Genomic DNA, 24,177 nt, shown 5'->3' with positions numbered 1-24,177 from the left:
TAGCAGAGCAGTGTAGCACGCACACGCACGTACACGCACACACGCACACAGAGCACAGGCCCGACGTAGCATAGCCACCAGGACCCGAGGAGAAAAAAGGATGGAGAGAGAGAAATCGATAACAGGGTAAGACAGTGATTTGTGGAGGAGAGAAAGAGAGGATTTGTTTTTTGAAGAGGACAGATGAGGATGTCGGACAAAAACACAGGAGGATGAAAAAATGAAATACAATAAAATGATATAAAGGAAGAAATGAAGGAGGAGTTGGGGTGCAGAGACAGGAGAAAGAGAAAGAGAGAGTTCAGTTAATTTCAGGATGTCCAGCGCGCAGCACGCATCAGAGCCAAGAGATCTGCGGGCGAGCAAGAGGAGACAGAGGACACCCCCCCCCCCCCCCCCCCCCACACACACACACACACACACAAACACACACACACTCTTACACACACACACTTACCGAAATAGCACGAGCACTCTGGAAGGCAGAGCAGTGTTAGAATACAGTAAGTAACAGTGTACAGACGCACATGTATACTGTTTACACAACACGCACGCTTAAACACAGATACACACTCACAGATACACGCACAGGATATTTTCTACACAACTTTCCGTAGTTTCTGGATACTTTACGATTATAGAGACATTTTTCATTTCAAAGCAGCGTCATATTAAACTACACTAAACCTCAACTCTATTTTTCAGAGTTGACGACTTAGCAATGTTCAAATGTACAGGTGACAGACCTGGGTCAGGCAGTGTTTGCTTTAATGAGTGCATACTAGTGCGCAGATACTAACTATGAAAAGCATCTAAGACAATACAGTACAATAAGTCACAGCCATTGGATAACTGTACAACAATGTGAGGGTAAGGTGATAACCGTTAGCTTTATTGTAACGTTACATTTAGTAAGTGCTTCCACAAAAACATAAGTAAAAAGGTATAAGCTGATTTTTTATTATATACACAATCCTGCTGTTTACTCCAACTGCTCGGACAGAAAAGCCTTATGAAGGAACCAACATACCAAAGTGAGAGCAACATGACGTGATGCAGTGAAATGCTGTGGACATGAATGTGTTGGTGTGTGTGTAACTGCAGCCAGAGGCTTCAAAGTAAGTACGTAGGTCCACAAGCGCTGTATGTGACAAATGTTTGATTAACTGAGTTTCAATAATCCTTCTTTAAAGTAAAGATTTATTGCGTTATTTAATTAGATCCTTACTGAACTAATTCAACACCTGCCTTGGCGTGACAGGTTTAGCTAACACACCTCCGACTGTGGAGTGCTGGAAAAGCTCTCTGTTTGAAAGGATTTGTGTGCCACAGTTGAGGATACACAAACCTGATCTGATGTATTGAATCTTTTTTTTTGCCAAAGTTTTGTCAGTTAAAAAAAAAGGCATGCCTTACATGCGTGCACCCATCATCATACACGCCACAGCTTCACTTCAGTGACAGCGTGGGTAGCTGAGATCACGCTCTTCATCCTGTCAGTCATGCCCCAATATAATGAACGGATGACCCACTTTATGTGTAACTTTCACGTCAACAACCGTGTGCTTTGTTTCCCTTTAAGTGTTGCAGACACGGAGTTTTATTTACTTCGCAGCTGAAGAGTGACTCTGGCCACAGTTCACACGGGACAGACACACCAAGGATTCAATGGAAATGGAGCGGGGAGCAGTGACAGGGGAGGGGTTAAATATTCTCTACACACAGGTCTTCTAGATGTATATTAATATACATATCTAGGACACTGATCCAGCCTTCAGACCCAGTTTTACATTCTGCAGTGCTGCTCAGAGATGGAGCTTGGAGATGAGCAGTGATGGGTCAGATGCTGGAGGAGTGAAGGGTGAAAGGGAGGCAGTGCTGGTTAGAGGATGGGTGGAAAAAGAGGAGGGAAGGGAAACGAGACAGAGGGAAGTGAATTTACAGCAGTCTCCTGCCCTGACATTGCATCCTAAGCGGCACGTCTCATTCAGAGACCCAGAGTTACCCGAAATGCTTTAAGAAATATGAAAAATTATTATTCGAACGAGAAGGTTTTAGATGATGTCAGACTCGTTCCTTTTTATTTGTTTTAGGATGCAGAGAGAAGCTTTTCCAATTCACTTCAGCTGTCAGGCATAATGTGAGAGAGTGAGGATGACAGTGAGTGATGGTGAGATGAAGGTGCTCACTTGGTTGTCTGCCGAGAGGCGGGGCATGGAGAGGGTCCGCCCATGCCCATCCATTGGGTGATAGGGCTCAGTGTCGGAGTACCCGTCCCGCCCCATCTCCCTCATCTCTACCGTCTGTAAAACACAATGAGAGGGGGCGTGACCACTGTCTGCTGAGGGGGAGACTCACTGACCAATCGAGCGAGGGGCATGACATGATGTTAATGAGTTACAAGGATAGGATTATTCATATGATATTAGTTTTCTTTTTTTCAATTGCAGGACGATAATAGGACAATTTATGCAACAAGCTGCATAAATTTAGTGTGGGGATGGATTAGGTCAGCTTATAAACTATAAAACCACATAACCATAATATATTTAAATCCAAAATCCAACAAGGAAATACTTCTTTGGAACCACTGGAAAACTATTTTAGTATCAAGCTGCCAACCCTCTGAAAACTGGAGCCTCTCAAGAGCTCAACAGCCAACTTACACAACTTGTAATTCACATTTCGTCTCTGTGCAGCCGTCATGGGATTCAGAAGGGAGACGAGGCACTGGGGAGTAGGAGCACCCCAACAGACAAGCGGAAGTAAAGGAATAGTGGGGAGGAAAAGGTGTAGGTCACAAAACACATCTGTAAACTTTAAGCCACTGACTCGAGAGGAGGTTGGAGAGGAAACAGGAAAACTCAAGGGAGAGGAAGATGGTCAGACTGAGAGAATAAGGCGGGGGGAACATGGACTAGGAGGAGGAAGATGGAGAAAGAGAACGAAAGGAGAAAAGTGGGCACGTCTGGAAAAAGAAAAAGACTGCTGTTGTGCCTGCGGAGTAACAGCAGCAACATTGAAACGGCAGGAATGAAGGAGCTGATTAAGTGCTAAAGTCCGGTTCTGTAAAGGTGTCTTCCATGGCTTAGATGCCTATCCATCCACTTGTGTGCTTAGATATAATTACAAAAAGACATTTCCAAATAAAATGCTCAAGGAGCAAAGGAAACCAGGAGCACAGTGACACACCTTACCTGCCTTTAACTGCTCTCTTTAGAAAGCTGCGCTTTTCACTTTACAATGTAGAGCTCTGAACATTTTTACAGGTTAATATAAGATCGTTTCAGCTTTGAATTAGCAGAGAAAACCCTCTAAAATGTTTTGAACTGTATTTATTTAGCAGGAAGTTTCACATGTTAGATGCTTTAGAAAAACGTAATAGCAAGTAGGGTCACTGAGTAGCTACACGAGCTGAAAAACCCTGCAGAAGCAGATTGTTGAGTTGGGATTGCAGTTTCTGCCCTCCAAATAATTAGATGCAGTCTTATAGTTACATCCTTCTCTATTATGTCCACAGATGTTACTAGACCAGTGTGGAAGCAGGGACTGGTTGGGTTTAGACTGATGTTACTACGGTGACAACATGCATGTTCGGTGTCATTATACCTGGGGGTTGTGACGGTTGTCGTGGAGGTCGTCGGGGTAGGGTCTGTCCGGGCTCCAGTTACCCGTCTTTTGGAACATTTCCTGGGCTTTGGCCGTCACCCATGACTGGCTCTCAGTCATGCCACCCTCAGGAGGTCTGGCACACACACACACACGCACACACACATAAATATGAATATTATTGGAATGCTAGGGATACTGTAATTTTTCAGTAATCCTTAATGCAACAACACCGAATTTCCAGAAGACCAAGGAATTAATTTAGAGTGGGATCAATATGTCGGCTACTATTGACCTGTTTACTGATTTATAGAGTCCGTCTAAACAGGAGCTGTACTTCAAGCTTAATTTTAATCTTAGCGTGGTAACACGATTACAGATACTATAATGATCATATTGTTGCTTATACTCATGTCTTGATAAACAGCGCTTGTACTTTTTCTGTATCTGATCTGATTTATGTTTACACTAAATTTAAAATCCAGGGTTTGGAAATGAAAATGAAAAGAAAATTACATTTTTATCTACACTTGAGGAAAAACTAATATCATAACTAACTGAAAAATAACTATGTTACAGAGATCACAGCGTATATTTGTCAGAGGTTTGTTTTAAGGATTAGGGTTTCTTTACCTCAAACTTCTCATTCACAGTAAAACATCAGTATATTTGGTTTGATGTGATGATATGATTAAAAAAAGAGAAGCATGAGATTCAGCTGAGGTGCTGTGGATGAGCTGGTGCGAGCTAGTGGCACCATCTTTCTCTGCAAAGACTTTAATAAGTCTTTAATAAGAAAATAATAATAAAGTTATCAAACTTCCAGCAAACTTTGGAGCATCCTAACTGTGGCATGTTTTATAATCAATATCTTTCAAAGTTTAAATAAGGAGACCAAACTAAATAAGAGTTTTGATAACCTTCAAGAAGTCACATGATGCCTTATATTCTAAATTTTGGCTCTTAAAATATTATAGTGAAAAATGTACAATGTACTTTTTCCAGTGTGACTTTCACTGTAATAAGGCATAAACAGCTGTAAAAGGTCTGGTAAAAAAAAAGAGCACATTTTGCTTGTTTTTACTTTCAAACCTTTCCTTTCAGCTCACAATCAGTGTTAAAGGCATTAGCTGGAATGGAACTGGCACAAAAGGGGGGAAAATAAAAAACAAACAAACAGATTTTTTTAATTGATGTACAGTGTGCATGCGACAGTATGCGTAATGTATTTGTACTGGACGTTTCTGTCTGAAGCGCCTCATTGCAGTGTGTATGGGCTTCCCTGTTTTCTACTCACATGCTGTTGATGTTGTCTAGCTGCGTGCTGGACAGGCCGTTCTGGCCCTGGCCTCCCTGGCCGTCCGTGCCGCCTCCCTCAGAGGGCGGCTCCATGCGCTGAAACATTAATGGCGTTCGGTTCTGTGTGAGATACACGACATGGCCTGCAGGCTTGCATCAGGCACACTCAGGGGGGCAGACACAGGACACAAACACAGGATGCACTCGCAGCATGCACCCACACGGGGGCGCCATCAGCAAGCACATGGCTGTGGGTATCCAAGGTAAAGTTTCCCCAAAGACTACTTGATCTGGAGTCTGCTTGCTACCCAGAAAGTGTTAAAGGGACACTGTTAACTCTGACATGTTGGGTAGAGATTCAGGGTAGCAAAACTGATCTCAGATCCGTGTCAGAGGGGAGCTTTTACCTTGAGGTAAGATTGCTCTTAAATCTCAGGTCTTGGACCAGGTTCTCATACTCACAAAATATATCTATATAGAGACATTTTACTCAAAAATCATATACTGATCTGCCAAGCTGTTTTGAGTAACATGCCATTTCAAGAGAAGTAGTAATCTGATCCTAAACCAGCAGTATTAAAAAGCAACTTCTGCTTCCATCAGACAGGTCAAAGGTCAAGCCGTTTTACTCTCAGGAGATCCTGTTTCAACAGAGTCCTCTCTGGAGTGGCTTAGCGTTGATGGTTCATGACTGTGAGAGCCCATGTCATGTCCCTCCATGGTCTGGAAGCTAAAGGCCGGAGGATAAATGACTGAAGAGCTGCTCCGAAACAAATTCAAACCTCTTCAGACACATCGGGCTGATCTGTTGGACAGGAAGTCTGGCTACAATGTGCACCATTAATAATGGCCAGCTTTGGTTAGCTGCTTAAAAATGCTGACATTATCTAACCTCGCCACAAGACACGAGCTTATGAAGTCACAAAGATATCACTTAAAAAAAAGCCATAAGTCTTTCGATCCTGTCCAACTGTCTTTTCCAGTGTCAAGGAGAAAAACAGTTTAAGTTTGTCTCTGAACAGTTTTGTTCTAGCACCAGAGCCACTGATGGATCCTGACAAAACTCATGGTAGAAATGTTTAGATGGATAGGATCTAACACTGAAACACTGAACACCTCTGGCTCCAACTGAGCATGTTTCTGCAGTTGTGTGTGTATGAATGAATGCTCCCATGATAGAATGATTACACAGGGAGACACTGGTCTCAGGAATCTTCCCTCAACGTCCCCGCAGACAGAGAAGGGAGCAGGCAGATTCAAAGAAACACAGGCTGAAGAGAATGGGTCTCGGTTAGAGAAACGTGGTGGCAATCAACCTGGATTGACCAAATAGGGAGAGCTTGACAGGTCAAAGTCTCTAGCTTCCTGGAAGGATAAATAGAAGACAGAAGGACACAGATGGCATGGAGGATGGGCACAAGGGACATCGGACAACATCCATGGTAAGGAAACAAAGTAGCCAACAAAGACGAAACAACAAAATACTGACAGACAACGATAACAAACAATGACTAAGACATTTCACACTTGACATGTGCACAGCAGGAAGGAATGGAGGCAAAGAGGTAAACAGATGAGTTGTTAAAGAAAGGAGCCACCCTTAGCTTCTTTTATTAGTCATTTTAGGTCTAAAATAAATATTTGTCAATTTTACTTATTTTCTCTTTCTGATTTGGGGTCTGAGCAGCAACAGGAAGCCGTCACGACCCGAACGCCTCACCGAGGACCCATCAGGAAGCATTCTGGCTCAACTGCCTCCTTTCAATGTGGAGGAGCAGCACCTGTACTCTGCCTGTGTGTGCAACCTCATTCTTTAGGGTCACTAACCACAGCCTGTGGCCATAAGTGAGGGTGGGAACATAGATCGACAGGTACAGCATCTAGGTGAGGTCAAAGTTATCACTAACGTTAAGTAACCTTAACCATTAACCATATGTTTTGAAGAAAAAACCCCCTCAAGACTTTGGAGAACATTTTGCGAAAGCCCAAAGATCACACATTTTCATTGTACAGTGTTGCTAGACCTTAGAGCAGAGGTAGGGAACTCCGGGCCTCGAGAGCGGGTGTCCTGCAGGTTTTACATCTCAGTCAGGGTCAAAACACCCGAATCAAATGATTAGTTCATAACCAGGCCTCTGGAGAACTTCAAGACATGTTGAGGAGATAATTTAGCCATTTAAATCAGCTGTGTTGGATCAAGGACACATCTAAAACCTGCAGGACACGGATCTAGAGGCCTGGAGCTCTATACCTCTGCCTTAAAGGGTTAACCAAAAGTGGGCTTGTTGGCTCAGAAACTAAGGAAAGCAGCTTTCACTAGGGAGCACTTAAATCTGAAAAGCCACATCCAGGCAGTTCTGTTCACTAATTACTGTTTGCTGAAGAAATCAGCGTTCTATGTAAATGTGAAAATGTTCCGTCATGCTGGATGTGAAAAAATAACTTTGGCGCGTGTGTTGCTTTTTCACTTGTGTGCCTTTGTTGTGTGTGCATTGGCCACACATTGCACATTACAGAGGGTGGATAGTGTTACTTTAACGGCAGGATCCCAGTGGCAATGCTATGGGTAATGCCGCAGGGGGATGATAGGATGACTGAAAAGTGAAACCAAATGCCCAACCCTACTGGGTATCCAAACCTGATGCTACGGAAAAAAAAGACTTCTCTAAATATACACGTGAAGATTTTGGGTGGATTCTTCCTTCAAAGCAGCACGGTAATATGAAAACAAAGACTGCAGCAGAAAAGAGGAAAGCAGTCGCGAGATAAAGTAGAGATGATGAGATGGTTAAAGTCATCGTGCACTGCTGATGTTGAGAGAGCTGGTGTCGAACTGTCCGTTCAGTCCGATGGGATAGCTGCATTCAGGACACACGCTGTTTTTGACATGATGTAGTGTTGGTAAGAGAAAGGAACAACATACTCTCCATTCACCAATGCACTCCTTCATTCGACAAAATGGAAATCTGGAGACAAGACATGCATCTGAGTCAGTAAGAATGAGCCTGACGCCATTACATGGGCAAATCTAGGAGCGATTGCACAAGTGGAGAGATGTTTCCACACAAGCGAGTGCATCTTAAAGGCATTCATTGACACAAGGGGACGAGCACTGACAAGGAACAAAGGTAAGGCCATGTGGTATCATCATCATCATCATCATCATCATCACTGTTCAGAAGATTACAAGCAACAAAATCCTTAGTTTAACCTTTGGTTATGCTTTATCATCCTTACCATGCTCAAATTATCCATGATAAAAAACAAACAAAACAAGTGAAAGTGTGGGGGAGGGTTGTTCACTGTCTGGAAGAAATTATATAAAATAACTCTTTTAGCAAGCTTTGTAAAATAATAGGCTTCTTGGTCTCTTGGTTAGCCAAGAAAGCAAGAAGGTACTAGAAAAAGTATGCAGATTTTTAGAAGCATGCTAAAGAGACGGTACAGGGCAAGAGGGAGGTAAGCTGTGCTCAGAAGTGTAGCTGGGAGTCAGCACAGGATTTAAATGTATAAGACGTGTTTCTTATTCTTTTAAATCCATATCTGGCAGAAGAACGGCAAACAAGAGACGACCAGGAGGAGGAACATAAAAAGAAAAAAGTCTTTCGGTATTTGGAATATTTCTCTGGCTTGGAGTCTACCTGTTCCTCTCGCAGGGCCTGCAGCTTTTTCATCTTGCTCTGCCGGTAGTACTCCATGATCATCATGGCAGCGTAGATTTTGCCCACCGTCAAGTCTGTGGCTGCTGAGAAAATGACAAGTTACCCTGCAAGATTAGACCCGAGTGTGATGGGACCCTGAGCCATGGGGGAGGGATGGGAGTGGGGGACAAGACACAAACACTGACAGAGAAATACACAACATGCATAATCCACCAGCAGCTGGAGATCTTAGCTTAGCATTAAAAAAAATAAATAAAACTGTAACGTCAACAAAATACTCAGCGTTTGCTTTTCCTGAGCTGAGGAGCTCCTAGCTTTAGCTGACAGAGGTACACGCCGAGAATATTTGATCAGAGGTTACTGATACTTCTGAGCAAAGAAAAACTTTAGTTTCAGCAGTTTTGGTATGTGGATAAATAAATCAAATATACAAATAAAATAAATTAAAAGTTTACCAACCATTTAAGCTACTGGAAAGGTTTGGGTTTTGCTAGGAAGCATAAACACTTGACTCTGGACCAATAGAAGAAGGTAATGTGGTCTGATGAGCCCAAATTTACCCTGTTCTAGACTGATGGGCACGTCCCCGTATCATCGAGCGATGACGTTTTTCTCAAGAAGGCAGCAGCAGGGACAATTTCATGGTTTGAGCCAAGAGTTGTATCATGACCGCTTTCATACATTTCAGAATGTCAGTGGGACAGTTTGAGCTCTTGTTGGGAGAATAGGGACCAAATTTATTTAAACTGCTTCAGTCTGCACACAGTTACTGCTGCCACTGCAAGCCGATTTGCAACCCACCTCCACACCAGCTTCTCCATTTCATTCCATTATGACTTAATCAATGTCATGTTTGTTATCAATGATGTCTGCTCTCGATTTTACTGGCGTTCTTCCCACCTTAGGATTTCCACATATGCATTTTACAGGGTGGGAGGATCCCAGAACAAATAATAAAAAAATAAGAAATATAAAAACAAATGAATTCTTGGGAGAAATTTATGAGCAAGCACACAGTCTGAAAGTTCACATAGCAAATACCTTTAAATGTTAAAGGAGCATTTCTGGCGGTTCTTAAATTATATCTTGCTTATGAACACTGTAGCTTAAATATTATATTGCACTTTCACTAAGGGCAAATAAGAACCTGTATTACTTCATCAAAATACTTAACATCCAACAAACGAATACATTTTTTTTGTTTTTTTGAAGAATATCAGTAACCACTGTGCAAACATTCCCGAATAAAACCTTAACTGAAACAAGGTTAAGCTCACTTGCTGGTGTACTACAGGCATATACAATATCACAACACAGTACAGTAACAAAGCTGGTAGTCTTTTCACAGGCAGATGCTGTTCTTATATCTTTTCAAAGGACATGCTCTTATTATTTCGCTCTCATCTTATCATACAAGGAAAATAAATTCCTTATAGATTAATATGAAGGCTTAGGACTAGGCAGCCACCTCATTAAGAAACGTGGACACCACAGCCAAGTGATCCCTGAGAAAAAAAGGAGCTCAATTTTTTTCCAAAAACTCCGGATACGTATCCCCAGAGTTTGGGTGAAACACATAAATATTTAAAATCAGAAAAATATTGAGCTTTGTTTCGACTATCTATGAATTACTAGATTACACCGCATACTTGTGGCGCCCTTTTCAAAGTGGCGTGGCTAAAAGTCTTCGAGCATTAAAACTGATATTAATGTGTGATAAGATATGACCACACATATCTTATATCTCAATCAATGCCATGCATTGGGTCAAAGTACTAAGAAGTAAACATGCACTATATGCATTTTCATAAACTCATTTTTAACCAATCAGGCTTTACATTCATTACATTTGTATAAAGGTTTAATCTTAAAGTCTTCCTGTAGTGAAAAGACTTCTATAGAGGATCTTCTATAGTAGGCACCTCCTGATAACAGGAATGACTGAATGGGTGGATAGTTTCATGGTGTGGGTTTGTGTCCTGCTGTTTCTACTCTTATGTGATGCGTCTGTGTGCCCATGTGAATCTAAGTATGGTATGCTGTATCTGTACATGTTATCTGACTTTGGTTTGGTTTTAGTCAATATAGTGGGTGACTGTAGCTCAGGTGGTAGAGCAGGTCATCTACTGATCGGAAGGTTGGTGGTTCGATTCCTGGCTTCGCCTAGTCTGCGTGCCAAATATCCTTGGGCAAGATACTAACCCCAAATTGCTCTCCGATGCATCCATCGGAGTGTGAATGTTAGCTATAAAAGCACTTAGAGAGATGTGCTTGTGCGAATGGGTGTGAATGCACAAGTTGTGTAAAGCGCTTTGAGTGCTCAGATGAGTAGAAAAGCGCTATATAAGAACCAGTCCATTTACTGAATGAAGTTCCCACCTTTTTTATGTACAATCACTTTAGTATAGTTAGTGAAGGCATATCAAATTTTACTTTACTATAAACACCTTTTCAACTACATGAGGGTGGGTCAAAACGTTGGTCCCTTAGTTTGCTGAATTTGAGCCCTTGTGTCTTTATGAGAACTTAACGAGATACCCTCTGCGTATTCAACTTCAACAAAAGCCATCTTCAGGACTAAATTTATCTGATCAATGTGATATGCCCAGGGAACATGTGAGCACTAATGATGCTCCTCCATTTCAGAGCCATAAGATATATTAGCAGATTACAGTGACACAGGAGTTACAGCTAGAAGCTGAGCCAGATACCAAAACACAAGGACTAAGTACAAGTAATCAGTTTTTCACATTGTTGTGGAGGAATTTTGGCCCACTGTTGCTTTTGTTCACTGAAGCATTCATTTAACTCTCCACAGCATTTTAATCAGGTTTTGGACTTCATTGCAGCACCTTGATCTTTTTCTTTTTCTATTGTAGATTTGTTTCTGTGCTTGGAATCACTGACCTGTTGTATGTTGGGCAAAGCTTAAGCTGTGGGAGACACGGCCTCACATTTGAATGAGTTCATGGTGGACTGAATGAGTGCAAGGTGCCCAGGTCCCATTGCTGTAAAACAATCCCAAATCATCACTCCACCACCGTGCTTGGCAGCTGGTATGAGGTGTTGTTGATGACATACTAATTTTTTGGAGCTAGTCATTATAGTCCAACACTTTTACTTTGGTCGTCCTGTAGAAAATGTACACAGAATCCTACAAGGAGGTAAAAAGGAGACCTTTTGTGTTAACATTTTAACCAAGTTTATCCAAAATGCACAACTTTTAAGTTTTCACCAGTGAATGATCAGAAAACAAGTAAAACTTCCCAGTTACCAAATGATTTAGTGCCACAAATTATTCTCTCCTGGACCGGGAGTTAAAATTATTCAAATTGATTAAGTGCTAAATTTTGACCCAACCTCATGTACAGTGAAGGCTTTGAAGTAACTTTGAAAACTTCTAAAGTGTAAAGTTAACTGGATTTGGATTCATTAAATGACTGACCCTGAACACAAATGACACGGTGTGACAAAGAGGCATCATCCATCTAAATTTACCGCCCAATTGATGATATTAGTCTGGTTTTATGCATGTACTATTTTGCTCGGGCCCAAAGTATTGGAGCAACATTTGCAAAGAATTTACATTTGTAAATCTATGCATGTGTGTAAGTACTGTTAATGTGTGTGGTTTTTGTTGTTGTTCCCCGATCAGGAGATGCAAAGCAGTGAATGACACTGGCTGGTAGAAGCTTTCCTCTTGGTGAGTTGGTGATCGGACACACACACACCACTTTGTGCTACTTTTCCTACAACTTACCCTTGTGAGGGGTAACCAGCAAGTCCAGTGTCTTCTGCGATAGGTTGGGCCAGATAGCCATCATCTCCTTTCTAAGCTCCGCATCCATCTGGTGCTTATCTGCACCACCTGGGTAGCATGTACCAAGAGCGTCCATGCACACACATTGAACATTTGTAGACACATGGAGACGTCCAACCACATGTGAAGAGCCCCCAGACACAAAAAGAGCAAGGTACCGACCAAAAGAGAGGCACAATGGCATGAAATCCAAAAAGAAATATATTTATCCATTCAGGCATCCAAACATTCACCCAAAAACAAAAAAGTAATTTGTTAGCAATTTGTCATATTTGCTACAATAATCTAAAACATACTTCTCAAGAGAAAGAGACAGAAACTGTGAAGAAAGAGACTCAAAGTGTCACAGTACTTCATACCATACCCTTAGCAATCTTTATGTCCAGTGCTGTCCTTATCAGAGCCATGAGCGTGGAGTTAAAATGCACCGAGTTGTCATCAGCAACCGGTAGATCCATGCGCAGCAGCCTCTGTGGAAAGCCAGTCAGGGATGAGAGGATGAGAAAGGGATGTGTCCCTGCTGAACTGTGGTGTACCTGAACCTCCAGGAAGGGGAGGGGATGAGGGGTTGGGGGCAGGGTTGAGAGAGCTCCATAGACTACAGCCAATTCCAGCTGGACTTGGACCGGATTTGTCCAGGTTTTATTCAATATTCCCTGAGAGAGATTAGAATTAAGGCACAGATGCCTGGGTGTAGAGTCAATGAATCCTCTGATAAACGTGTGCCATATAGAGTGACTCTTGAGAATTCGTGGGTTAAGTCTGTTGCACAGCTTTGCTAATTTTTTGCATTGGCAAGTGCAAGATCATTTACGTGATGACAGAATGTTGAATAGTCGAGTTCCAGTGTCTCCTGTTTCTTTTTTTTTTTCCAGTGATACTCTACGAAACAGCACAGCTATATCCAATGAGGGCCATCTGCTGCTAAGCAACTGTGAGAGCTGAGAACCACAAGGAAGAACAATCGGAGCCGAAATGGCCTCCGACCCAACCTGTGCCCATGTTCCCTAAATGTGTGAATGCATGGGTGCATTTACACATCTCTGTTGTTACACACATATAGATAGATATAACAGTACACATACACAGACCCGACCCCCCCACCCCCCACCCCACCCTACCCCAACAATCATCCCTTCCCTCTACACTTACACACAATTATTTGCACAGACTCCAATTAAGAGTGCTTAATTGGAGTCCTTTAGAGACAAAATAAGTTGACTGAAGAACAATAACAGTATCACTGGTGTAATTCTGCTATTTTTCAGGAGACTGCTGTGGTTTTGTTTAACTGAGGCAACTGCTATAGAGCTCCCCCTACCTCTAAAGAGGTTCCCTGTCTTTACATGTCTATACCAGGTAAAACCAATGGAGAAACCTGCAGATAGAACTGAACAAGCTAGGCCAGCTGGGGTCGCTTGCCGTTCCTATCTTGACCAGTTAACATCCATCAGATTTACCTACGAACATGAGCGTTGGGCACTCACGATGGCAAGCACGGTAGTACGATGGCGGTGGAGTTGTGTACGTGCTCTTGTGTTCCTGAGTGTGTGCAAGTGTCGGGCATGCCCAAAGCCAAGTGTGCAGCAGGCAAAGGGCATCGGCCAACATCCACAGCGCTCGACAGGCAACAGGCAGGCAGGCTCGATGTCGCCCGTAGCCATGCGACAAAGAGGATTTCATGCAACACCCCATAGAAAAATCCAACAAACTCGGACACAGCATGCAACATGCATTTACTTCACTCCCACTATCTAAGCCCAAACTCTTCCCACCCAGCCCACTACTCCCCATGACTTCCCTTAAAACCCACTTTTACAATACAAGCAGCCGTGCATCCGCGCAAAGAGAGTATCCTCAATCCAATCGGATTGATCCTACTGATTGACAGGTAATTTCACACTTTTTGGATTCTTCTTTTGTTTTCTCCTTCTACTTTTTACATTCATGGCTGCCCTAAAGTCAAATTGGACAGCGAGGTGTTACTTCGTATCAAGTCAAGATCTCTCTCAATGCCAGACGGGTGCAGTGTCTTAAGGGGGTGTAAGAGTTAGAGAGGATTAGAGTTGTGGCATTCCCTGAAAGAAGAAAAAAAATCATATAGAAGTTTAAAAAACAGATGATTGAAGTTCTGTTTTTTCTGTTTATTTTATTTATTTTTTTGGTTTTGGACCAACCAGACTTTGTGGTAATAGAGCTGTAGGGTAAGGGGACCGGGGCGTATCAAAGGGGACACATGGCAGGGATAACAGTTAGTCGGGCTAAACTAGGCAACTCTAAGCTTGGTCATGAGATGTAGTTACAGATAAAAAGGTAAAGGTGAGAATGAGCAGGGAGAGGAGGGTTGTGAAAACACTGAAAGAGTAAAAGAGGAATCAAGAGAACGTGAGTCAGTGTGATTTAAACTGAGAGGAGAACTGAGAGTGTGTGTGCAGATAGAAAAGAGAAAAGAGAGGCTGAAAATTACAGAACACGACAAAAGATAAAGACGAAGACTAAAAACAACACTGACAGAGGTCAGTTCAAAAGAGACAATCTGTCGTAGCAATACACATTTAACAGCTTTTTCTTTTTTTACTTTGAGTAAAGGGCTTTGTGTCCACCAAAGTGAAGATCAAGAACTTTGCCTAAATATTAAGAGCAATGTAAACCTTCCCCTCTTTATTCATTAACTGTTTCTCATATCACAAGGTTCTTTAATTGACTTCTTTTTGTCGGATTTGTGTAAATGAATACTGGAAGGTTCTGATGGCTGAAGTATGTGATGGGTGCTAGTGCCAAGACAGTTTGACATACTGGAGAGGAAACCAAGAGAAAGAACAGGAAGGAGAGGTAAAGTGGAGACAGAGTGGGCTTGACAGAGGGATGTAATGAAGGAGTGAAGATGGCTCCTAATTGGTGACAGACAAGTGGATGTAGAAGTAGAAAGACAGAAGAATGCGAGGGAAAGGATAGCTGAAGCAGAAGGTCAGTGGAGAGAAGAGGAAACAGAGGAAAAGGAAGAATGAGAGAGGCAAATGGATAGTACAAAGATTACTGACATCCAGATTCAACAGAAATGAGTAACGCTGGAGATTTTCTAATAATTGTTAAAATTCCTGCTTTTCACTCACCACATATGGGAGGCTACTGTACACACAGGTATTTGGAGATAAATGGATCTACTGCACATACAGATAATTGACTTTAGGAGTCATATCAGGTGTAGCTCATTACAGGAGCAGGCAGATCTAATTTGGTGCTGGCTAAACAGAGTTGGCCAATTCATTAAGTATTTGCGTAAATTAGTGACTGTTGTTTCTTGGGAAATTATTTTAATGGACATATTTTTGCTGTGAATTCTTCAAATAATTAACATATTTGTAATAACTTTGCAAAAATTTAAAGTAAACTTTTGAGGTAATAAAAGACATTTAAACTATTTTGGAATAAAGTTGTAACATTACAAAAGCTGGAAATAGTGAAGTACTGTCAGTACTTTCTAGATACACTGTAGCTATCGATTCCCAACTTTCTGAGCTACTATTTCTGAGCTCCTGCTTCAGGTAAGCAGCATGTCTCTAATTTCTTTTTCAACCAACACCATCGCATGTTAGAGATTAGATTCTTTCACGCCAACCCTACAAAGAAGACCGTGACCATAAATATTACTATTTTTAAAGAGTATAACATTTCAATAACTATAGTGTGGTTCACCAAAAAGGGAACACAGTCATTATTAATAATTTTCCAGTAGTGTATTTTACAACCTACACACTTGTGAGTAGCTTTGTTTCGTCTCCCTCCTTCTCAATCCTCGCGACAAATAAATTTAATAAAACTGAATAAAAAATTTAAATGAATTTTCTGTGAAAAGTGAATTTTGGCTCCTAATAATTGCCGACAGATACAGCGAGTACTGCTAACCACAAAACCCTTTGAGCTGTTGCTGAATTTCTAGGTGTAAGTTACATATTTCCTGGTTTTAATTAAAAAAAATCTTAATTTGATGTCATTTAAAAAAATAAATAATCAGAGAAATCACTTCCCTCGTGGTTGAAGCACAAAAAGCACCAAACCATCTTGTCAACAGTGTTTTAGTGAATCTGGATGGCAATAAGAAGAAGGACAGGTTGAGAAGGACTCAGCTGAGGTGTAAAGAGAGAGCAGACAATAAGACGAAGAGACAGTGAATGCTGAAATGCTCAATCCAAATCTCTACACTGGTGGTCTGAGGAACAAAGAAGCCAAAGATGCTTGAATGTCAAAAAATCATCTTGAAAAATGAGGAAAAAAACTACAAGGGCCAGAACATGTTTGTACAAGCATTGTATATGTGTATGGTAATGTGTGTGTGCGTGTGTATTACATAATACACAGAATAATAGAGCCATCCACAGGAATAAGAGGCACAGAGGTTTGAAGACAGAAACCACTGCCGGTCCTTCTGTACCCGCATCGTAAGCAAATATTGCACTGCGTGAACAAAACCCTTAATAAAATTATCTCAATTTAAGTGTTGCTTGTATATGTTTCCTGAAATAAATCACTGGCGTGTGGAAATTATGTATTTTTCACAATTTTTCAAGCATAATTTCACTGCACTAAAAATTTCTATAAGCATTTTATAGGACATAATTTTAAAATGCAAACCTGTAATAAATAATGAATAAATGTAGATTAAGTAGATGTATATATTTTAAAGTTTGAATATTTCAGAACAAAATAGGCTATAAATAAATGAAAACTGAAAGTAGTCATTAATATTTAGTGGACTTACTTACACCAATCTAAAAACACATGGACGTCTGAAAGTTTTCTTACTTTCTAAGTTACACCTGTGCTTTAACTGTGTTTTGCTTGCGTCCGTGCAGGTTGCAGAAGGACTGGCAAAGCCTCCTCCGTTCCCTTACTCCTGTGGCTTGACGGGAGGAAATCAAAGAAAGAGGACTGACTACCAATCCACTATCACTGCACTTCACGACAAAAGCCCATCCCTCCATCCCCGCGGTCGGAGAGAAAGAAGAGAGGACAGCGCTCACCACCACCACAACCACCACTAACAGACAATGAGGAGAACACCGCTGGGAGGAGGGAGGGAAGAAGGGAGGGAGGTGGAGGAGAGTGGGTAAGAAGGAGGAGGAGGAAAAGGGACAGGGAGGCTTGAGCAAATGAAAGAGAAGAGGTTCTCTTCCCCAGCGATGGGGAGGCTGAAGAACGGAGACTTTATGGATGGGGAAAAGGAGGAAGAAATGAATGATGGGAGAGGGGAGGGAGAGGAGGAGGTGAGGGTGGTGGCTGAGGGGGATGGAGGGGTAAGGTGGGGGGCGAGTCTACCTTATAGGCGACCCGGGCGGGACACCTCTTCCCGAGGCCTAGCGGCGGACACATGTGTCTTAGCATCTGATACATGTCTGTGTAACTGATCCGGCCGCTGGAGTGGCCACGAACACACATACACACACGCACACACAAACACACACACACACACGTGCACCATATATGCACATGCATCCAACACCCCATACGCCAACACACCCACACCAGACAAAACAAAGACGGACGACGTAAAAACGTAAGAAAGAAAAACAATGGGGGGGAGGGAGGAAGAGGAGGATTAAGAGGGAAGGACGGAGACAGACAGACAGAGGTGTGTTCGGGGGAGACATGAGGAGAAATAAAAAGAAACCGACAAAGGAAAGGAAGAGGGGGGGAAACAAATACACAGAGGTTATTGTTTTGATCACTGTGGATATGTGGTTGCTGTGGTGAGAGAAAAAGAGAAGGAAAGAGAACGAGAGAGAAAGGGGGGGTGTGTTACGTGGCTTCTAGTTTGATATATTGTAACGTTAGTGGAGAGAAGAGGAGGGAAGGGAGGAAGGCAGGGAGAAAGGTTAGGGAAGGGGAGGGTTGGAGGAGGTGTTATTTAGTTTAGTTACTTGCTATTAAGATACCGTTCTATGCGAGTCGAAAAGGGGATTTGAGTGGGTATTTTTTTTTCGTTAAAAGTCGGTGCCCTCTTTCGCCGCTCGGATAGAACTGGCAGCGGGGCTTCTAGCAGGCAAAGAAAGCACCGCTGCAGAGATCGGAGTGAGTCACAGTGACAAGTCAATGCAGTCCATTATTGAGGCTTAGTCTCCACCAGGAACCTCCACTCACAGCTGTGCCTTTAGATGTTCAGGGGAGCTCTCCCTCAAGATGGGAAAGGTCACGACACATTTACAACAAGGGTAGCAGCTCAGTAGAAGGTATTCAAAACGTTTTGGATGTTTGAGAACCATTAGTTGTTTATAATACAATAAAATGCAACTGAATTAGCCTGTCCAGATAGCTTGTACCTATTAGTTTAGGTTGAATGAAGTGGAATATCTACTGAAGGGTACAAAGCACCTCAAAAAGAACCATTCAGTTTCAAAGTACTTCAATTTCGCAGCTGTTCAGCAGTAATAATCCAAAGACGTACTGTTAGAAAGAGTGGATTTGAGAGTTTTGCGTGATTGCTAGAGGCTGCCATGCCTCCAGACATGCTCGCAAAAGTATAGGATGAGTTTGATTATCATATGGATGTATGCTATGCATCCGGAGGGAGACACATCGAGCACTTGTGAACATCGTACGTTTGTCGTGAAGCTTTTTATTCAGCCATGTATTTAAAACTTTACTGCAAAGTTCTACGTCTATTACTTAAACAAATATAGCCTTTTGAAATTGGGTGGTTCTTCCGATACACCCTGTATACAACAGGTCTCATACTACAGACGTATTAGAGGTCTCACAACTCAAATATAACTCAGTCAATAGAGGACAAGAACAACTTAACAGATGGAAAGGTGTAACATTGTGAACACACATATCTGCAGCCCGATGCAGATTGTTTGGGTTTTTTAACTGTTAAATACTACAATGTGAATTAAAAATGAATTGTAAGTTCGCTTCAACTGGCTACTTAGCAGTGGCTTCAAAAAGCAAATGTAAACGGTATGACTAACAAATCTTCCCACGAACCTCTGCCGACACAAGCAGTTACTAAGAGGTACCTGGTGGACACAAGACTATTTTTTAATGTCAAGAGTCCTCGCCCCAAACCACACACACACCCTGCCCCTTTCCTTTTTTGTCCCCCACACACCAGAGCCACAAGCAGAGCAAGTTTGGCCATCTCATCACAGTACTTCAGATAACAGTTACCCAACTCCTGCAGATTGATTTTACATAAAAATTATACTTAAAGAACTAAAGGAGGTCGTTTGATAGCTGATTTGTTGTCTTATGAAAATAGTTAATAGTAGCTAGCTCTTTTAGCTTTAGGAAAAGTATTGCAAAAGTACGTTTAACTTCGATATTACTGTGCTAAAAGTACAGGGTGCATTTTATATAAAGGTAATGTAACAGGCTACATACTGGTTTTGGTGTGTCTAATTTTTAAAGCCACTACGTGTACTGGTTTGAAAGTCCGTACAAGTTAAGAAGGGTTTAGAAAAGAAGCTACTCAAAAAAACAACAACCTTTCAATCATTATATCTGAAACAACCTTTTGTGCTACAAGAACAACCCAATAAGGAAGTGAAGAAAAACTGCAACTCCTCAACTGGACACTTGAGACTGACTCCAGTCCATTATTCAGAAAATCAATCTTAGTTTATACTTCGACTTTGAATAAATGTAGAGCCTACCATACACACTATCCGGTCATTAAGTGATGACGTGACGAATCCCACTTCCGGGCCTAAAGTAGTCTGCGTTTAATATGGCTTTTGTGTTGTTAACATGTTTAATGTTATGTATTTTCTTCTATTTAATCTCAAAAAGCTCCTGTCCTGTCTTTATCACAGTCAGTGATCACTGTTGACCTCCCTCGGCTTTTATTACTGCTAATCATTTATTTAAGCTCAGTTTTTAAAACCTTAGGATGTAACTACAGCCCAGCCCATGCAGCAGTATATGAATGACTAACCTCGTATTGTGGATGGATTATCTCAGTTGTTCTCCTGGCTGAAGTTTGGTCCTTTTACAGCATCCTGCCATGTGATTACATTTGTTCCTGACCACCGAGAACACTCACGTTAACTTTCATCGAGTGGAAAAAAAGTTAGCTTGTTTATATTATGCTAACATAGCTGTGTCGCTAGCGGTCACGTAGCACATCATTATATACCAGCTAGCCAAACTTCAGTAACCCTACAAACGTCACTGCTGTTTAGTTTTCTGTCTACATTTATGTTGGAAGTGATAACAGAGCTGTACGTTTTAATTTGTTTCCAAAACTCCGCAGTCAGGACATGCTATATTGTATTTAGATAGAAGCTAGCGAGCTAACTTCCTGCTAACTTCTAACTCCGTTAAATGTCCGTTTTCATGGATGCCTGGATGTTAAACTCAATTGTTACACCTCGTAGAGCAGAACGCTGATCATTTTATTAAAGATGAAAGACTTTAGACAGTTTTTCAACTCTCAGTAATGCCATAGTGATCGTTTGATATATGGACCTGCAGCGGAGTTTAGGCCCAGACTAGTGACGTCAGACTTAACGACCGGATACAAGTAGCCAATGCTGTTAGCATTTAACCCCGTGCTCTGCGATTTTACCACCAACACCAGGTGGCAGTGAAGTTTCCTCTCTTCCATTCTCAATCACCAAATTAAATTCCAGTTACTAAAAAATTAGTAACTGGAAATTACTAAAAAAATTAGTAACTGGAAATCCATATAAACAAATGCTGATCAGAATGGGCTATTCACAGCCTTGTGACCTGCGCTGATGTGACATGCTGCTACATTTCTAGAGATACAGACCAAGTTATGATAAACTAGTTGGAGTTGCTGAAGTGAAGTGTTTGTAGATTTGGTGGCACACTTTTAACCTTCATCATTGGTGATGACCATAACGCTAAGGCTAGACAATCTAAAATATAACAAAAAGAGTCTGTTTTGCCTTTCTTCAAAGTACGGGTTTAGGGTTAGATTTGCTATATACGATGACTTTGACCTCAGAGGGTTAATGCAATTATCTGATAAATAACATGTCTTTCTATATGACTAATTGTACATAAAACTTTCTAAGCGGTCCTGGTTTCAGTTTTGCTTTGTGGAATTACTGTTAATGGGCAGGTATTTGTGTATGTAATATAGCCATATAATGTTTGGTCACACCTTGTTAACACTAGGTTATAATGTAGCAATGATTTCCAAAAGCCAAGATGGCCATATTTCTATAATTGAGGCGTAATAACAAGACTTGGTGGTTTTGTCCATCTTTTATATACAGATTTTGGCTGAACTATGGCGATTTTTTCCTAGTGACATAAAACACAATGTTTTAGTGTTTCTGCGATCTATTTTAAAGAAATATATTCCATTTTTGTGTGAGTAATCTATCAGTATAAATGCACAAAAGACTACACATAGTGGCTTTAAAATGTAATATTACAAACAGGTTAGGACAGCTGCTCCCAAACATGTGCCATGGAAGTTAAAGATGTAGCAGCTTTTCATTTCAGCTAGCAACAAGAGCTCGTACTTGCTAGTTTAACTAGTGTCTGTCACCTGAATGAGCTGCTTCAGTGAGTACAATCAATGTCTGCACACGTTTGACTTCCTGTGACACATGGCTGGAAAACACTGGCTGTTAAGCTCAGACCAAACTCTCTTTGTATGGCTCTGTAATAACCCCTGCCTCCCGCACCCGAACCCCAACTCAAACAAGAACAATGCACATTGCTCAACCATTTTCTGCCCAGGCAAAATTAGACAGCAAGCAGAAATAAAACACAATGGCTGACTGGAGTCTAAAGTCTAATGTTTACACAATCCTGAATTCAAAGTAAACATGTCAGTGTAATTTTCCCCAGCTTTCAGTCAGAAGACAATAGCAAGTGCAGTGCACCACCTCATGCTTCACACACTGGTATCAGTGTGTGTGTGTGTGAGTGTGTACAAGAGAGTGAGTGTGTGTGTGCATTTCTGCATTGTCCCAAACATTCTCATTGTCATGTCAGAATGCATATACAACAGAACCCCCCCCACCAAAAAAATGGTTAAATGGTGAAATGAGCTTAAAGCAAACCCAAAAAGAAAACTCAAACCAATGGAAATCAAAAAGTTGAAGTAAGAACAAATTGGTTTTAAGAGTGATAGAGAGCAACATTCATTCCAGTCTCTTAAAGGCGAGCAGGTTGCGTTTAAGTTTGTGCTTTAGGGGTTTGGTCCAAACCTTGCAGGCCACCCTATGTGGGCACTTCTTGCCAAGGCCCAGAGGAGGGGAGATAACTCGCAATAAACTGTACATATCCTTATAATGTATGCGCCCGCTGCAAGAAAAATACAAGGAGGGGAGGTTAGGTGAGGGAACACACAAAATACAGAGAGAGAGAAAAGAAATACAAAGGGAGCAGAAAGAAGAGAAAGAAAAAAAAGCAGAAAGATTCAGAAAATCATCTTTAGCATGCACGCTCAAAATTCACAGGGGAGAAGGGAGGGTCACATTCATCTCAACTTTGGAAGAGAAGGCATTTAAAGTTATGAGAGAGAGAGAGGAAAAAGAGAAATAGATGGTTGGAAAATGCTCAAGCAGGCCAGCCTTAACTGTCCCACTCTGAACTATCATCACACGTTGTAGATCCCATTTGATCTGCACGCTTCTCGGATAAGACATCGGCACGACAGCAGTCTTTACCCATTTGAGGGCAGGAGAGAAAGTCAGGGGTTAAGATGTTACTTTACATTCAGCAAAAGACTATTTATACATATGTGTAGATCAGGGGTGTCAAACATAAGGCCCGGGGGCCAGAATTGGCCTGGCAAATACACCAATCTGACCCACTGGACAGCTTTGGAAAATGTGAAGGAGGCATAAATTTTGGACTTTCAGATGAATTTTATTAAGTTCTCGTAACTCATATTTATTTCTTACAGGTTAAGCGTAAGAGTCATGCTGAGAGATTGCTTTCATTTACTACAGCAACATGTTTTTTTATCATGTGAAAAAACTGAGAAATATTGTTGTGTTTGCATGTTTCTTTTCTTCTATGTAGACAGCTCAGATATTAAACGTGTAGCTGAACTGTTTCACTGGGGTGACCCACTTAACATCAAAATGGGCTGTATGTGGCCACAGAGAGCCGTACAAAATATAAAAACAACAGCATTTTTATGGTTTTTTGTTGGCTGCTTCAAATATTTATCGTGTTTTATCTTGATTATCTCAGCTATTTTGTGTTTCTACTTCAGCTGTTGTGAAAATGTGATGTTGTTTCTAGTACTTGTGTGGCCAAGAACAGTGCTAAGGCTTATCTAGCAATGAACTGTCAGGACTGAGACTACTGCAGCATCATGTCAGGCTTCAGGGAGCAGTAAATGTGGAATACTGAGCATTTCCATGACTATACAATGTGGTGAGGGGGTTGGAATAACACTTGGAATTATAAAGAAAAATAAATATAGAAAATTAAACTAATTAATGTAGTTACATTTTACCAAAATAAAGTTTATAAGCAGTGGTGCACATAAGTGGTCCGCACGTGCGCATTCACTGTCGTGCACCAGATAAGAAGTTGCATCGCGTGTTTGCGTACATATAAAGGCACTGTTTTTGTCCGCCAGAGTGGGATTTTCACGGCACATTCTGCACCACATCTCTGTGCGTTCATCATTTGTTTGAAGCCAGCTCACTTCCTGCAACCACTTTTCTGAGAATACGCGCGTCTTTTGTGGTTCGGACTCCTTCTGACATTTCTTTGGAGGTGGAGGAACACCAAAGTAATTGCTTAAAGGAGCTTCTTCAACATCTTTAAGAGCTTTAAACTAATGTC

The 24,177-nt window shown here is 41.5% G+C and overlaps 1 protein-coding gene across 9 annotated transcripts in view; it reads right to left on the bottom strand.

Moving 5' to 3' along the window:
• Positions 1 to 24,177, bottom strand: part of cacna1ab (calcium voltage-gated channel subunit alpha1 Ab) — a 113,384-nt gene that overhangs the window by 14,311 nt on the left and 74,896 nt on the right. For 3 of the 9 annotated variants that reach the window (XM_087841516.1, XM_087841507.1, XM_087841513.1), the window contains exons 37-43: positions 22,581 to 22,677; positions 12,755 to 12,860; positions 12,331 to 12,438; positions 8,550 to 8,653; positions 4,907 to 5,028; positions 3,610 to 3,745; positions 2,190 to 2,303 (exon numbers count right to left, since the gene is read on the bottom strand). In XM_087841516.1, coding sequence (XP_087697642.1) covers positions 2,190 to 2,303; positions 3,610 to 3,745; positions 4,907 to 5,028; positions 8,550 to 8,653; positions 12,331 to 12,438; positions 12,755 to 12,860; positions 22,581 to 22,677 — 787 coding nt within the window. Of the gene's footprint in view, positions 1 to 2,189; positions 2,304 to 3,609; positions 3,746 to 4,906; positions 5,029 to 8,549; positions 8,654 to 12,330; positions 12,439 to 12,754; positions 12,861 to 17,706; positions 17,804 to 22,580; positions 22,678 to 24,177 lie in introns of all 9 variants that reach the window. The other 6 variants (XM_087841514.1, XM_087841515.1, XM_087841512.1 and 3 more) reach the window with 5 other exon arrangements.

This window comes from Neolamprologus brichardi, chromosome 6, assembly GCF_056152115.1.
Source record: "Neolamprologus brichardi isolate AB-2024 chromosome 6, ASM5615211v1, whole genome shotgun sequence".
NCBI classification, from domain to species: Eukaryota; Metazoa; Chordata; class Actinopteri; order Cichliformes; family Cichlidae; genus Neolamprologus; species Neolamprologus brichardi.
Note: the sequence above shows the minus strand (reverse complement) of the source record. Positions and strands in the feature narration are given on the sequence as shown.